Source organism: Heptranchias perlo, chromosome 31, assembly GCF_035084215.1.
Source record: "Heptranchias perlo isolate sHepPer1 chromosome 31, sHepPer1.hap1, whole genome shotgun sequence".
Taxonomy (NCBI): Eukaryota; Metazoa; Chordata; class Chondrichthyes; order Hexanchiformes; family Hexanchidae; genus Heptranchias; species Heptranchias perlo.
In genome coordinates this window covers 2,399,826-2,416,132 of record NC_090355.1, presented here as the reverse complement: position 1 = coordinate 2,416,132, position 16,307 = coordinate 2,399,826, and the positions used below count along the sequence as shown (strand labels likewise).

General features: G+C 47.1%; 1 protein-coding gene across 1 annotated transcript in view; it reads left to right on the top strand.

Moving 5' to 3' along the window:
- The window catches only part of LOC137300372 (glutamate receptor ionotropic, NMDA 1), a 223,097-nt gene that overhangs the window by 96,425 nt on the left and 110,365 nt on the right, over positions 1-16,307 (top strand). Inside the window, exons 6-7 of the mRNA XM_067969456.1 lie at positions 7,018-7,139; positions 13,333-13,507. Coding sequence (XP_067825557.1) covers positions 7,018-7,139; positions 13,333-13,507 — 297 coding nt within the window. The remainder of the gene's footprint in view (positions 1-7,017; positions 7,140-13,332; positions 13,508-16,307) is intronic.

Here is a 16,307-nt window from a genome sequence, read left to right as displayed (position 1 = left end):
TCATCAGCGCTGAAATTATGGGGGCGTTCCTACACCGGGCAGTCAATCTGTAACCGTGGTCTTATGCCCAGGCAGTAAGTTGAAAATCTGTGGCGTTACTTCAGCCGTGCGCTGACCCTTCGAATGTGATTCACGGGCTCCTCATTAAATCTGGAAGAATTGTCACAGAGCTGACACATGATGACTCTCAAACAGGAAACAACCTCCTTCCAAGACCTGGTCATCAGAACCTGTTTCTGGTTGTTTTTCAGTCTGGTCTGAAAAGAGACCGAGAGAATATTAGAGACGTTTGGGGCTGAATTTCCCTCATTGACCGAGAGGGAGGGCGTGAGGAGTGTGTGTGGGGACTTACACTCTCTGCCCTGACCCTAACCCATCTTCCTGGGTCACGGCTTATTACTCATGATATTGGAGGGTGGTGGGGGGGTGGGTGGTTGGGCATCATGGTGGATCTCCATCACCAAGAGGAAGCCTGTCGTTGCCGGGGTGGGGGGAGGTCGACGTGGGCGGGTCTGCTGCACTAGGAGAGAGGAGGCCACTGCGAGGGAGCAGGAGCCCCAGAGATGGGAAGGGGTTCCGTTTTATTTTAAGGCCTCAGGCGGAGCCAAGGCTTCGAAATGGTAAGCTTCTGAGGGCTGAGGAGAGGGAGCGATGCCCAAAACCCGTCCCTCCAACAGGGGTATCGTCAGGACCTCTGCCGCTGCCCCAGGAACTTCTGGTGATGTCAGTGATGGGCCGGGTTGCTGTGCCCTGCCTCCCCATCATTGACTTGCAACGTGACAGTGACTGGGTGGCTATCAGCTTCCCCACTGCAGGGGGGGGCGGGGAAATCCAGTCAGGGCGGGGATGTCATGGTCGGCCTCCTCGCCTGATTCTCCTTCACTATGGTGAAGGACCGTTCAGTCCCTCGTGTGTTTTTTTATTTATTCTAGGGATACGGGTGTCACTGGCAAGGCCGGCATTTATTGCCCATCCCTAATTGCCCTTGAGAAGGTGGTGGTGAGCCGCCTTCTTGAACCGCTGCAGTCTGTGTGGTGAAGGTTCTCCCACAGTGCTGTTAGGAAGGGAGTTCCAGGATTTTGACCCAGCGACGATGAAGGAACGGCGATATATTTCCAAGTCGGGATGGTGTGTGACTTGGAGGGGAGCGTGCAGGTGGTTTTGTTCCCATGTGCCTGCTGCTCTTGTCCTTCTGGGTGGTAGAGGTCACGGTAGAGGTGGGAGGTGCTGTCGAAGAAGCCTTGATGAGTTGCTGCAGTGCATCCTGTGGATGGTACACACTGCAGCCACAGTGCGCCGGTGGTGAAGGGAGTGAATGTTTAAGGTGGGGGAGGGAGTGGGTGTTTAAGGTGGGGGAGGGAGTGAATGTTTAAGGTGGGGGAGGGAGTGGGTGTTTAAAGTGGGGGAGGGAGTGGGTGTTTAAGGTGGGGGAGGGAGTGGGTGTTTAAGGTGGGGGAGGGAGTGGGTGTTTAAGGTGGGGGAGGGAGTGGGTGTTTAAGGTGGGGGAGGGAGTGGGTGTTTAAGGTGGGGGTGGGAGTGGGTGTTTAAGGTGGGAGAGGGAGTGGGTGTTTAAGGTGGGGGTGGGAGTGGGTGTTTAAGGTGGGAGAGGGAGTGGGTGTTTAAGGTGGGGGTGGGAGTGGGTGTTTAAGGTGGGGAGGGAGTGGGTGTTTAAGGTGGGGAGGGAGTGGGTGTTTAAGGTGGTGATTAAGCTGTTTGGAGGCTTCAACCAATATGCCTGAACTGAACTAAAATTGTTGGGATGCACCCTGTGATGAATAGCCTGTGGATACTCACCAGTGCTTACCTTTGTTATGTAGCATTGATTGGTCGGGTGGTCGATGGGTTTGCACTCCACCCGCCCGAAGGAATGGGCGTGCGACCTGCGCCCTGCACATGGGTGGGCCTAGTTTACATGGCAGAGACGAGCTGCCAGCACCAATCACAGCTCACCGATTGGGAGGGTGGGAGACAGGCGGGGCACTGACATTTAAAGGCAGCCTGCAGCTCCTTAAAGGGTAGATGCCTATTTTTGATGGTGGATAATGGACAGCGACTTTGTGTCGGTGAGCAGCAGGATGAAGCTCCTGCTCCCCTTCGAAGGGTGATGGGTGCCCAGACAGATCCCTCAGCAGCAATGAAGAGATGAGGCAGAACATGTAAATAACATAACTATTGATCCCAAGACCTGGCTACAGTGTAGGAAAAAAATTAATGATCTCACCAGGACTGCCAAGGTAAGACTCCCCTTGACATCTTTGTTACTCTCTACACAGGCCTTCATGACCCTACCTTTGCCCCAACACTATCTATCCTTTCCTTCCCCATGTCCTATGCCTCAACTCAGCAGGGAACACATCACTGCTCCTCCTTTCACTCTGCACTGACACCCTCAATATCCATTACTACCCTCCCTTCTCTAGGCCACACTTGCTGCTGCTTCCTGCCACGATTCACACTACACTCAGCCGCCTCATCTTGAAAACCATTCAACAGGGCACAGACTGACCCACTTCTCCCCTTCTTGCAGGAGAAGCTGGCAGACAACCGGAGGGAGATTATGACAGGAAGAAATCCTGCCTCTGTACAGACACTGACACTAATGGAGGAGGCCACCGCCAAAGTCTTTGACAGAGAGAGGTCATGCAGCTTTGGAGATGTCACACACAGCAGGCTGTTTGGACATCTTTCCTCCCTTACCCTCTCTCTCTCACAGACTCGGCCTTGCGCGGCCACTAATTTGCCGCTGCCTCCCCCTGCCGATTACCCGCTAACCCTGGTCAGTCTCCCCTTTCTCCAGGTCCGTCAGATAACTTGGGTATTGCAGTCACGCAGACTGAGGGGGAGAACTCTCCAGCAGATGCACTCTTACCCTTCCAAGCACCAGCATGTGGTAAAGGTAGTGTGTCCGAGTGGTCTGCACTGGGTGATTCACAAGTGAGCAGCAGCAGGAGCAGGTGGAGGTGCAGGGACGGTCCAGAAAGCAGCTCACCAGAGGGCCCACTCACATCTCCGCTCCACTGAAGGGGACAGAGGTGCAGGGGTCAAGTTTCCGTTCATTACATCAGTGCAATCCGGGTGGAATCGACCAAACCAGCACAAAATATCGGGGAATTTTAAACCTGAAAACCACTTACGCAGCTTCAGGATTCAATTCACCCAAATCAGGCCCCGCCCACAAAACTGGCCACGCCCCCAGGTCAACATTGCGAGTTTCCTCCGATAGTGCGGGCACGGGAAGGCTGCTCGAACTGCGCTCAATTTCATTGGCGCACAGACACCAGTAGTCACGTTTCAAAGTTTTTACATATCAAAAAATATTTAATTTATTGAGAAACTGACTAGTGTCCACCAATGAAACTCTTAAATGGTTCAGTATCGATTTTTAAATCATGTTCTGTGATTTGAAATCAGGTCACTCACATGTGAAGGACTGGACACTCTTACTAAAAAATGCCTATTTTTGGTGATGAACTTATTTTCTGCTGTATTCACAAAACTGCACCAGGTTACCACTCTTAAATACATCAAGGAATATTCTTTAATGGACAGAAAAATAAAGAAACGATTACGTTCCATTACACTGCCCGGTTGAGCTGGTTCATGGAAGGGTTTACGTTTGTGATTATGCAAATATATTTTAGTGGAAAGTTGAACTTTAAACTAACCAGCGCAATCTCAAGCACATTTTGACCACAATTTTGTGATTGCGCCCAAAGCAGAAAGTCTACCACAGATTTTAAAAGTTGCATAAACTTGGTTTGTGCTCCCTTCAGTTTAGAAGATTAAGGGGTGATCTGGTTGAGGTGTTCAAAATGTTAAAAGGATTCAGTAGGGTTGATTCAGAGAAACAAATTCCTCTGGTGGAGGAGTCTAGAACAAGGGGATGTAATCTTAAAATTAGAGCTGGGCCGTTCAGGAGTGAAATCAGTAACCACTTTTTCACACAAAGGGTAGTGGAAATCTGGAACTCTCTCCCCCAAAAGGCTGGGGGACAATTGGAGCTTTCAAGATTTTTATTAGGTGAGGGTATCAAGGGATATGGAGCAAAGACGGGTAAATGGGGTTAAAATACAAATCATCCATGACCTAACTGAATGGCGGAGCAGGCTCGAGGGGCTGAATGGCCTGCTCCTGCTCCTAATGTTCATAAAAGAAAGATGCTTTCTGTGCACCAGCAATTGCTCAATGCATTGGACTGCCTGCCAGGCTGACAACACGTCTGGACCCTTGCAACCTCCTCAACCAAGCTAAACGTCTGCCAAAACTTCCCAACATTTTACCTGGGAGCAGCTGATGATCCCTTTAAATAGCGCTGGAAATGGCCGCCTCCAGACTTGAACCACCGCGGTTTGTGGGAGGAATCGGGAACAGATGGTATCAACTTGGGCAGAGACGAAAACGATGTCAGGGGTTGTGACTACATCATCCGACCCTGATTTCGGTAGGAAGAAGGAGGAGAGGCAATATAAACTAGAGGGTACAATTCTAAAAGGGGTGCAGGAACAGAGAGATCTGGGGGTATATGTGCACAAATCGTTGAAGCTGGCAGGGCAGGTTGAGGAAGCGGTTAAAAAAGCATACGGGATCCTGGGCTTTATAAATAGAGGCATAGAGTACAAAAGCAAGGAAGATATGATGAACCTTTATAAAACACTGGTTCGGCCACAACTGGAGTATTGTGTCCAGTTCTGGGCACCGCACTTTAGGAAAGATGTGAAGGCCATAGAGAGGGTGCAGAAAAAATTTACTAGAATGATTCCAGGGATGAGGAACTTTAGTTACGTGGATAGACTGGAGAAGCTGGGGTTGTTCTCCTTGGAACAGAGAAGATTGCGAGGAGATTTGATAGAGATATTTAAAAAGATGAAGGGTCTAGACAGAGTAGATAGAGAGAAACTGTTCCCATTGGCGGAAGGGTCAAGAACCAGAGGACATAGATTTAAGGTGATTGGCAAAAGACCCAAAGGTGACATGAGGAAAAACTTTTTTACACAGCGAGTGGTTAGGATCTGGAATGCACTGCCCGAGGGGGTGGTGGAGGCAGATTCAATCATGGCCTTCAAAAGGGAACTGGATAAGTACTTGAAAGGCTACGGGGATAGGGTGGAGGAGTGGGACTAGCTGGATTGCTCGTGCGTAGAGCCAGCACAGACTCGATGGGTCAAATGGCCTCCTTCCGTGCTTAAACCTTTCTATGATTCTATGATCTGCACTTATCCATGGTACTGGTGGGAGCTCTGGCCGCCTAAATTGAGGTCTGCCCAAAAATCGGAACAAGCAAGAGGTCAGTTGGCATTTGCGTTTGCGGTGAACGTCTGGTCCCTGCCGCCCTGTGCTCAGACGCAAACAGGGCTATCGGGACTCTCTCAGCACACAAATCAAGAATGACCCTTTCGATGAGGCACCAGGCAAGAGCTGAACTCCAAGATGAGTCAGGAGAGAAGGTGAGAAAAACATGACCTACAAAGTCCCCAGTGAACTCCTGCTTGTTGAGCCTAGTTGAGCCAATCAACGCTATCAATTATCAGCCTCTATCTTCCCTGATACAGAGAAGGCATCGAAACTCACAGACTCTTCTTCCATAGTCTGAGTGTCCACTCATTTTAAGAGTATTTACAAGCTGAGCAGTGAGGCAGAATTTATTTCTTCCCGTGTTTTGACATTGCAGAAACCAAATATACCCATCAACATTCGGGCACCCAGGGGTAGTGTACCCACGAGTAGAGTGTACCAGGTGGTAGAATGTACCCAGCGATAGAGTGTTCACAGCGGTAGAGGGTACACTGTGGTGGAGGGTACCCAGGGGTAGAGGGTACATAGGGGTAGAGTGTACCCTGGGGTAGGGTGTACACTGCGGTAGAGGGTACACTGTGGTGGAGGGTACCCAGGGGTAGAGGGTACACTGTGGTGGAGGGTACCCAGGGGTAGAGGGTACACTGTGGTAGAGGGTACCCAAGAGTAGAGGATACACTGCTGTAGATTGTACCCAGGGGTAGAGGGTACACTGCGGCAGGGTGTACCCAGTGGTAGAAGGTACACTTCGGCAAAGGGTGCACTACGGTAGAGAGTACCCTGTGGTAGAGGGTACCCAGTGGTAGAGGGTACACTGCAGTAGAGGGTACACTGCGGTAGAGGGTACACTGTGGTAGAGGGTACACTGCGGTAGAGGGTACACTGTGGTAGAGGGTACCCAGGGGTAGGGTGTACACTGCGGTAGAGGGTACACTGTGGTAGAGGGTACCCAGGGGTAGAGGGTACACTGCGGTAGAGGGTACACTGTGGTAGAGGGTACCCAGGGGTAGAGGGTACACTGCGGTAGTGTACACAGGGGTAGAGGGTACACTGCGGTAGAGGGTACACTGCGGTAGAGGGTACCCAGGGGTAGGGTGTACACTGCGGTAGAGGGTACACTGTGGTAGAGGGTACCCAGGGGTAGAGGGTACACTGTGGTAGAGGGTACCCAGGGGTAGAGGGTACACTGCGGTAGTGTACACAGGGGTAGAGGGTACACTGCGGTAGAGGGTACACTGCGGTAGGGTGTACACTGCGGTAGAGGGTACCCAGGGGTAGAGGGTACCCAGGGGTAGAGGGTACACTGCGGTAGAGGGTACCCAGGGGTAGAGGGTACACTGCGGTAGAGGGTACCCAGGGGTAGAGGGTACACTGCGGTAGAGGGTACCCAGAGGTAGAGGGTACCCAGGGGTAGAGGGTACCCAGGGGTAGAGGGTACCCGGGGTAGAGTGTACTCTGTGGTAGAGGGTACCCAGAGGTAGAGGGTACCCAGGGGTAGAGGGTACACTGCGGTCGAGGGTACACTGCGGTCGAGGGTACCCAGGGGTCGAGGGTACACTGCGGTCGAGGGTACACTGCGGTCGAGGGTACCCAGGGGTAGAGGGTACACTGCGGTAGAGGGTACCCAGGGGTAGAGGGTACCCAGGGTAGAGGGTACACTGCGATAGGTCGGAGGCTGATAACTGCCTCATCAAACCTTAACGTGTTTCTCTTCTTCCTTCTCAGTGAAGATGATGCTGTAACAATGTACAAGACTGCGACATTCCTGAACATGACTGGGCCTGGCTATGTTTGGCTTGTTGGAGAGAGAGAAATATCTGGGAGGGCCATGCAGCATGTCCCAGAAGGTATTGGTGCAATGAAGTCCTGAAAAGCATTTCAAACTGTTTTGGAGGGCGGTTCTGGACTCCAGAATCTTTAATGTATCCTCACCCTCCTCTCCGATTAAATCAAGAAAATAATTAACAATATTGGGTCTCACTCTCTCACACACACACACACACAGTCATTGGGTCTCTCACACACACACACACACACACAGTCATTGGGTCTCTCTCTCACACACACACACACACACACACACAGTCATTGGGTCTCTCTCACACACACACACACACACACACACACACAGTCATTGGGTCTCTCACACACACACACAGTCATTGGGTCTCTCTCACACACACACACACACACACAGTCATTGGGTCGCACGCACACACACACACACACACACACAGTCATTGGGTCTCTCACACACACACACACACACACACACACACAGTCATTGGGTCGCACGCACACACACACACACACACACACACAGTCATTGGGTCTCACACACACACACACACACACACAGTCATTGGGTCTCTCACACACACACACACACACACAGTCATTGGGTCTCTCTCACACGCACACACACACACAGTCATTGGGTCTCTCACACACACACACACACACACACACACAGTCATTGGGTCGCACGCACACACACACACACACACACACACAGTCATTTGGTCTCTCTCACACACACACACACACACACACACAGTCATTGGGTCTCTCACACACGCACACACACACACACACACACAGTCATTGGGTCTCTCTCACACACACACACACAGTCATTGGGTCGCACACACACACACACACACACACAGTCATTGGGTCTCTCACACACACACACACACACACACACAGTCATTGGGTCGCACGTACACACACACACAGTCATTGGGTCGCACGTACACACACACACACACACACACAGTCATTGGGTCGCACGCACACACACACACACACACACACACACACACACAGTCATTGGGTCTCTCTCACACACACACACACACAGTCATTGGGTCGCACACACACACACAGTCATTGGGTCTCTCACACACACACACACACACACAGTCATTGGGTCGCACGTACACACACACACACACACACACAGTCATTGGGTCGCACACACACACACACACACACACACACAGTCATTGGGTCTCACACACACACACACACACACACACAGTCATTGGGTCTCGCACACACTAGTGTTGTGGGGGAGGGTTTAAATTAATTTGGCAGGGGAATGTGCATCAGGATGAAACATCAGAGAAGAGAAACAAGATGCACAGAGGACTGGGGGAGACAAATAGCACAAGAATAAAGAACAGTTCAGAAATAGGAGGGATCGGACAGGGGGCAAATGCAAGGCAGTCTAAGATGGGTTTGGAGTGCATGTGTGTAAATACACGTAGTGTGGTAAATAAGGTTGGTGAGCTGCAGGCTCAGGTCACCACATGGGACTAGGATATAGTGGGAATAACAGAGACCTGGCTCAAAGAAAGGGAGGATTGGGAACTTAATATTCCTGGCTACAGGGTATTCAGGAAAGATAGGGAGGGAAAGAAAGTGGGTGGGGGGGGGGGGGGTTGCAGTATTGATCAAATAAACTATTATAGCACTGGAAAGGGATGATGTAGTTGAGGGGTTAAAGGCAGAATCTAATTGGTTAGAATTAAGGATCAATAGAAGAGCTATTACCCTACTGGGTGTATTCTATAGGTCACCAAATAGTGGGAAGGAGATAGAGGAGCAAATTTGCAGGCAAATTACAGAAAGATGCAAGAACTATAGAGTAGTCATAATGGGGGATTTCAATTATCCCAACGTAGACTGGGACAGTAACAGTGTAAAGGGCAAAGAGGGGGAGGAATTCCTGAAATATGTTCAAGGGAACTTTCTGGAACAGAGTGTTTCCAGCCCAACGAGGAAGGAAGCAGTACTGGATCTAGTTCTGGGGAATGAAGTGGGGCAAGTGGAGCATGTTTCAGTGGGGGAGCATTTGGGGAACAGTGATCATAATATCATTAGATTTAGAATAGTTATGGGAAAGGACGAGGAATAATCAAATGTGAAAATGCTTAACTGGAGGAGGGCAAATTTCAGTGAGTTAAAAAGGGATCTTGCCCAGGTGGATTGGAATCAAAAATTGGCAGCAAAACAGTAATTGAACAATGGGAGGCCTTCAAAGAGGAGATGGTTCAGGTACAGAGTAGACACATCTCTACAAGGGGGAAAGGAAGGACGTCCAAAGCTAGAGCTCCCTGGATGGCTAAAGATATAGAGATTAAAATGAAACAGGATAAGGAGGCTTATGACAAATGTAAAGTTCATAATACAGTAGAGAACCAAGCTAAATACAGAAAGTACAGAGATCTAAAAAAGGGAATAAAAGGGGCAAAGAGAGAGTATGAGAATAGATTAACATAAAAGGGAACCCAAAAGTCTTTTATAAACATATAAATACTAAAAGGGTAGTCAAAGGAAGGGTGGGGCCTATTAGGGACAAAAAAGGAGATCTTCTTGTGGAGGCAGAGCACATGGCTGAGATACTAAATGAATACTTCGCATCGGTCTTCACTAGAGAAGAGGATGCTGCCAATGTAGCAGTAAAGGAGGAGGTGGTAGCGATATTGGATAGGATAAAAATAGATAAAGAGGAAGTACTTAAAAGATTGGCAGTACTCAAAGTAGAAAAGTCACCCAGTCCAGATGGGATGCATCCTAGGTTACTGAGGGGAGTAAGGGTGGAAATTGCGGATGCTCTGGCCACAATCTTCCAATCCTCCTCAGATATGGGAGTGGCGCCAGAGAACTGGAAAATTTGAAATGTTACACCCCTGTTCATACAGGCCAGTCAGTCTAACCTCGATAGTGGAGAAACTTTTAGCGACAACAATCCAGGACAAAATTAATTGGCATTTGGAAAAGTATGGGGCAATAAATGAAAGTCAGCACAGATTTGTTAAAGGAAAATTGTGTTTGACTAACTTGATTGAATTCTTTGATGAAGTAACGGAGAAGGTTGATGAGGGTAGTGCAGTTGCTGTGTATATGGAGTTTCAAAAGGTGTTTCATAAAGTACCACATAATAGACTTGTTAGCAAAATTAAAGCTCATGGGATTAAAGGGACAGTGACAGTGTGGATACAAAATTGGCTAATGGACAGAAAGCAGAGAGTAGTGGTGAACGGTTGTTTCTCAGACTGGAGGGAATTGTACAGTGGTGTTCCCCAGGGATCGGTATTAGGACCACTGCTCTTCTTGATATATATTAATGATCTGAACTTGGGTATAGAGGGTATAATTTCAAAGACGACAGATGATACGAAACTCGGACATGTGGTAAACAATGTGGAGGATAGTAACAGACTTCAGGAGGACATAGACAGACTGGTGAAATGGGCAGACACATGGCAGATGAAATTTAATGTAGAGAAGTGTGAAGTGATGCATTTTGGTAGGAAGAATGAGGAGAGGCAATATAAACTAAATGGTTTTAAAGGGGATGCAGGAACAGAGAGACCTGGGGTGCACGTACACAAATCTTTGAAGGTGGCAGGACAAGTTGAGAAGGCTGTTAAAAAAGTATATGTGATCCTGGGCTTTATTAATAGAGGCATAGAGTACAAAAGCAAGGAAGTTATGCTAAAGCTTTATAAAACACTGGTTAGGCCTCAACTGGAATATTGTGTTCAATTCTGGGCACCACACTTTAGGAAGGATGTCAAGGCCTTAAAGAGGGTGCAGAAGAGATTTACTAGAATGGTGCCAGGGATGAGGGACTTCAGTTATATGGAGAGACTGGAGAAGGTGAGGTTCTCTTGGAGCAGAGAAGGTTAAGAGGAGATTTGAAAGAGGTTTTCAAAATCATGAACAGTTTTGATAGAGTAAATAAGGAGAAACACATACACACACACACACACAGCCATTGGGTCTCACACACACACACACACATAGTTATTGTGTGTGTGTGTGTGTGTGTAAGAGAGAGAGAGAAACCCAATGACTCTGTGTGTGTGTGCGTGTGTGTGTGTGAGACCCAGTCAATGGAGGATGGACAGACACACATACACAGACACATACTGTCATCGGGTCTCACACACAGTCATTGGATTATACACTGCATATAGGCATTGGAGGTGTCACTACACACATTGCCATAGGATGCCACTGTCTTTGAGGGTACCCTGTCTTGAAGTGTTACTAAACCCATTGCAACTGGGGTTGTGACTCGAGGCTGTATACATTCCACATGATTCTCTATAATGCTGATGGGAGACTATTCTCCTCACAGTAATGTTGTGCAACATTCATCAATCACATCACTGCAACACTATGGAACACCACAACCATCATCATCTTTCAAAGTTCTCTAGATTCAGGAACTGTCCCTCTAGATTGGAAAATTGCACATGTCACTCTGCTTTTTAAGAAAGGAGAGAGAGGGAAACCGGGGAATTATAGACCAGTTAGCCTAACATCTGTTGTGGGGAAAATGCTGGAGTCTATAATTAAGGATAGGGTGACTGAACACCTCGAGAACTTTCAGTTAATCAGAGAGAGCCAGCATGGATTTGTGAAAGGTAGGTCGTGCCTGACAAACCTGATTGAATTTTTTGAAGAGGTGACTAAAGCAGCGAACAGGGGAATGTCAATGGATGTTATTTATATGGACTTCCAGAAGGCATTTGATAAAGTCCCACATAAGAGACTGTTAGCTAAGATAGAAGCCCATGGAATCGAGGGAAAAGTACGGACTTGGTTAGGAAGTTGGCTGAGCGAAAGGCGACAGAGAGTAGGGATAATGGGAAGGTACTCACATTGGCAGGATGTGACTAGTGGAGTCCCGCAGGGATCTGTCTTGGGGCCTCAATTATTCACAATATTTATTAATGACTTAGATGAAGGCATAACGTCTCATATCTAAGTTTGCCGATGACACAAAGATTGGTGGCATTGTAAGCAGTGCAGATGAAAACATAAAATTACAAAGGGATATTGATAGATTAGGTGAATGGGCAAAACTGTGGCAAATGGAATTCAATGTAGACAAATGTGAGGTCATCCACTTTGGATCAAAAAAGGATAGAGTGGGGTACTTTCCAAATGGTAAAAAGTTAAAAACAGTGGATGTCCAAAGGGACTTAGAGGTTCGGGTACATCGATCATTGAAGTGTCATGAACAGGTGCAGAAAATAATCAATAAGGCAAATGGAATGCTGGCCTTTATATCTAGAGGACTAGAGCACAAGGGGGCAGAAGTTATGCTGCAGCTATACAAAACCCTGGTTAGACCGCACCTGGAGTACTGTGAGCAGTTCTGGGCACCGCACCTTCGGAAGGACATATTGGCCTTGGAGGGAGTGCAGCGTAGGTTTACTAGAATGATACCCGGACTTCAAGGGTTAAGTTACGAGGAGAGATTACACAAATTGTGGTTGTATTCTCTGGAGTTTCGAAGGTTAAGGGGTGATCTGATCGAAGTTTATAACATATTAAGGGGAACGGATAGGGTGGATAGAGAGAAACTATTTCCGCTGGTTGGAGATTCTAGGAGTAGGGGGCACAGTCTAAAAATTAGAGCCAGACCTTTCAGGAGCGAGATTAGAAAACATTTCTGCACACAAAGGGTTGTAGAAGTTTGGAACTCTCTTCCGCAAACGGCAAGTGATACTAGCTCAATTGCTAAATTTAAATGTGAGATAGATAGCTTTTTGGCAACCAAAGGTATTAAGGGATATGGGCCAAAGGCAGGTATATGGAGTTAGATCACAGATCAGCCATGATCTTATCAAATGGCGGAGCAGGCACGAGGGGCTGAATGGCCTCCTCCTGTTCCTATGTTCCTATAACACACTAATATACCCCATACCCCTCACTGTAACACTCTGATATTCCTCACATTTTACACTGTGATTCCGATATACCTCACATCCCTCACTGTGACTCTCCAATATATCTCACACCCCTCACTGTAACACACTCTGATGTACTTCACATCCCTCAAGGTGACGCTCTGATATACTTCGCACCCCTCACTGTGACTCTCTGATATACCTCACACCCCTCGCTGTGACTCTCTGATATACCTCATGCCCCTCGCTGTGATTCTCTGCTCTACCCTACATCCCTCACTGTGATTCTCTGGTATCACGTCTGATGGTCTGGTTTCCCGTGCAGGTGTAATTGGTTTGCAGCTGATCGACGGCAAGAATGAATCGGCTCACATTAACGATGCTGTGGGTATTGTGGCACAATCCATCCATGAGCTCTTTGAGAAGGAAAACATCACTGACCCTCCCAGAGGCTGCGTGGGGAACACCAACATCTGGAAAACCGGGCCACTCTTTAAAAGGTAGTAAGTACGGTCCGGTCCTTGGGCCACTCCATTCATGATGCTTTGTATCTTAATCATTAGATTGTCACTTCATTCCTCTAACTGGAATGGTCATATAGTTCTCAGGCACTTGGATTCTGCCCCTTTTAGATCCTATGAACCTATTGCTTTAATTGTGTTTTTTGCCTCTTTGCGAGTTTGAAATGTGTAGATAGTGGAGCAAAAATCAGATAAACCAAATGCGTCCCCAGTGGTGCATTAGAAAGAGATCAGAGAAAAATGACAAAGGTGATTCAAGAAGGTTAAGAGACGAGTCAGGGCCAGAGTGATCTCCTGGACTAGTTTCAGTCGCCGAAGGGGGTCAGAGAGGAATTACCCAGATTTTTTCCCCTAATTGCCATGGGATTTAATCTTTTTTTGCCTCTCCCATGAGATTACTTGGTTTTCGGGTGGGGTGGGAAGTGTATATATTATGATCCACAAGGCATAGCAGCAGTGTGCAAAAGGTTGGATTGAGCAGAGGGTCTTTTCATGTCCGTCATTGTTTGTATGTTCATAGAGCAAATGGGACTATTAGCAAGATCAGCGAACAATGACAAGTATATTTGGAGAGGGTTCAGAGAAGAGCAAAAGGGAAGATCTTAAGGTTCAGGGAACAGAGACAAGAATGATTGGAGAGGGTTCAGAGAAGAGTGACAAGGATAATTGGAGAGGGTTCAGAGAAGAGAGATGAAGATAATTGGAGAGGGTTCAGAGAAGAGAGACAAGAATAATTGGAGAGGGTTCAGAGAAGAGAGACAAAGATAATTGGAGAGGGTTCAGAGAAGAGAGACAAGAATAATTGGAGCGGTTTCAGAGAAGAGAGACAAAGATAATTGGAGAGGGTTCAGATTAGAGAGCAAGGATAATTGGAGAGGGTTCAGAGAAGAGAGACATGGATAATTGGAAAATGTTCAGAGAAGAGAGACAAGGATAATTGGAGAGGGTTCAGAGAAGAGAGACAAAGATAGTTGGAGATGGTTCAGAGAAGAGAGACAAGGATAATTGGAGAGGATTCAGAGAAGAGAGACAAGGATAATTGGAGAGGATTCAAAGAGAGACAAGGATAATTGGAGAGGGTTCAGAGAAGAGAGACAAGGATAATTGGAGATGGTTCAGAGAAGAGAGACAAGGATAATTGGAGAGGATTCAGAGAAGAGAGACAAGGATAATTGGAGAGGATTCAAAGAGAGACAAGGATAATTGGAGAGGGTTCAGAGAAGAGAGACAAAGATAATTGGAGAGGGTTCGGAGAAGAGAGACAAAGATAATGGGAGAGGGTTCAGAGAAGAGAGACAAGGATAATTGGAGAGGATTCAAAGAGAGACAAAGATAATTGGAGAGGGTTCAGAGAAGAGAGACAAGGATAATTGGAGAGGTTTCAGAGAATAGAGACAAGAATAATTGGAGAGGTTTCAGAGAAGAGAGACAAGGATAATTGGAGAGGATTCAAAGAGACAAAGATAATTGGAGAGGGTTCAGAGAAGAGAGACAAGAATAATTGGAAAATGTTCAGAGAAGAGAGACAAGGATAATTGGAGAGGGTTCAGAGAAGAGAGACAAGGATAATTGGAGAGGGTTCAGAGAAGAGAGACAAGGATAATTGGAGAGGATTCAAAGAGAGACAAAGATAATTGGAGAGGGTTCAGAGAAGAGAGACAAGGATAATTGGAGAGGTTTCAGAGAATAGAGACAAGAATAATTGGAGAGGTTTCAGAGAAGAGAGACAAGGTTAATTGGAGAGGATTCAAAGAGACAAAGATAATTGGAGAGGGTTCAGAGAAGAAAGACAAGGATAATTGGAGAGGTTTCAGAGAGACAAGGATAATTGGAGAGGTTTCAGAGAAGAGAGACAAGGATAATTGGAGAGGTTTCAGAGAGACAAGGATAATTGGAGAGGGTTCAGAGAAGAGAGACAAGGATAATTGGAGAGGATTCAGAGAGACAAGGATAATTGGAGAGGGTTCAGAGAAGAGAGTCAAGGATAATTGGAGAGGATTCAGAGAGACAAGGATAATTGGAGAGGGTTCAGAGAAGAGAGACAAGGATAATTGGCGAGGATTCAAAGAGAGACAAAGATAATTGGAGAGGGTTCAGAGAAGAGAGACAAGGATAGTTGGAGAGGGTTCAGAGAAGAGAGACAAGGATAATTGGAGAGGGTTCAGAGAAGAGAGACAAGGATAATTGGAGAGGATTCAAAGAGAGACAAGGATAATTGGAGAGGGTTCAGAGAAGAGAGACAAAGATAATTGGAGAGGATTCAAAGAGAGACAATGATAATTGGAGAGGGTTCAGAGAAGAGAGACAAGAGTAATTGGAAAATGTTCAGAGAAGAGAGACAAGGATAATTGGAGAGGGTTCAGAGAAGAGAGACAAAGATAGTTGGAGAGGATTCAGAGGAGAGAGACAAGGATAATTGGAGACGATTCAAAGAGAGACAAAGATAGTTGGAGAGGGTTCAGAGAAGAGAGACAAGGATAATTGGAGAGGGTTCAGAGAAGAGAGACAAAGATAGTTGGAGAGGATTCAGAGGAGAGAGACAAGGATAATTGGAGACGATTCAAAGAGAGACAAAGATAGTTGGAGAGGGTTCAGAGAAGAGAGACAAGGATAATTGGAGATGGTTCAGAGAAGAGAGACAAGGATAATTGGAGAGGATTCAGAGAAGAGAGACAAGGATAATTGGAGAGGATTCAAAGTGAGACAAGGATAATTGGAGACGGTTCAGAGAAGAGAGACAAAGATAATTGGAAAGGGTTCAGAGAAGAGCGACAAGGAT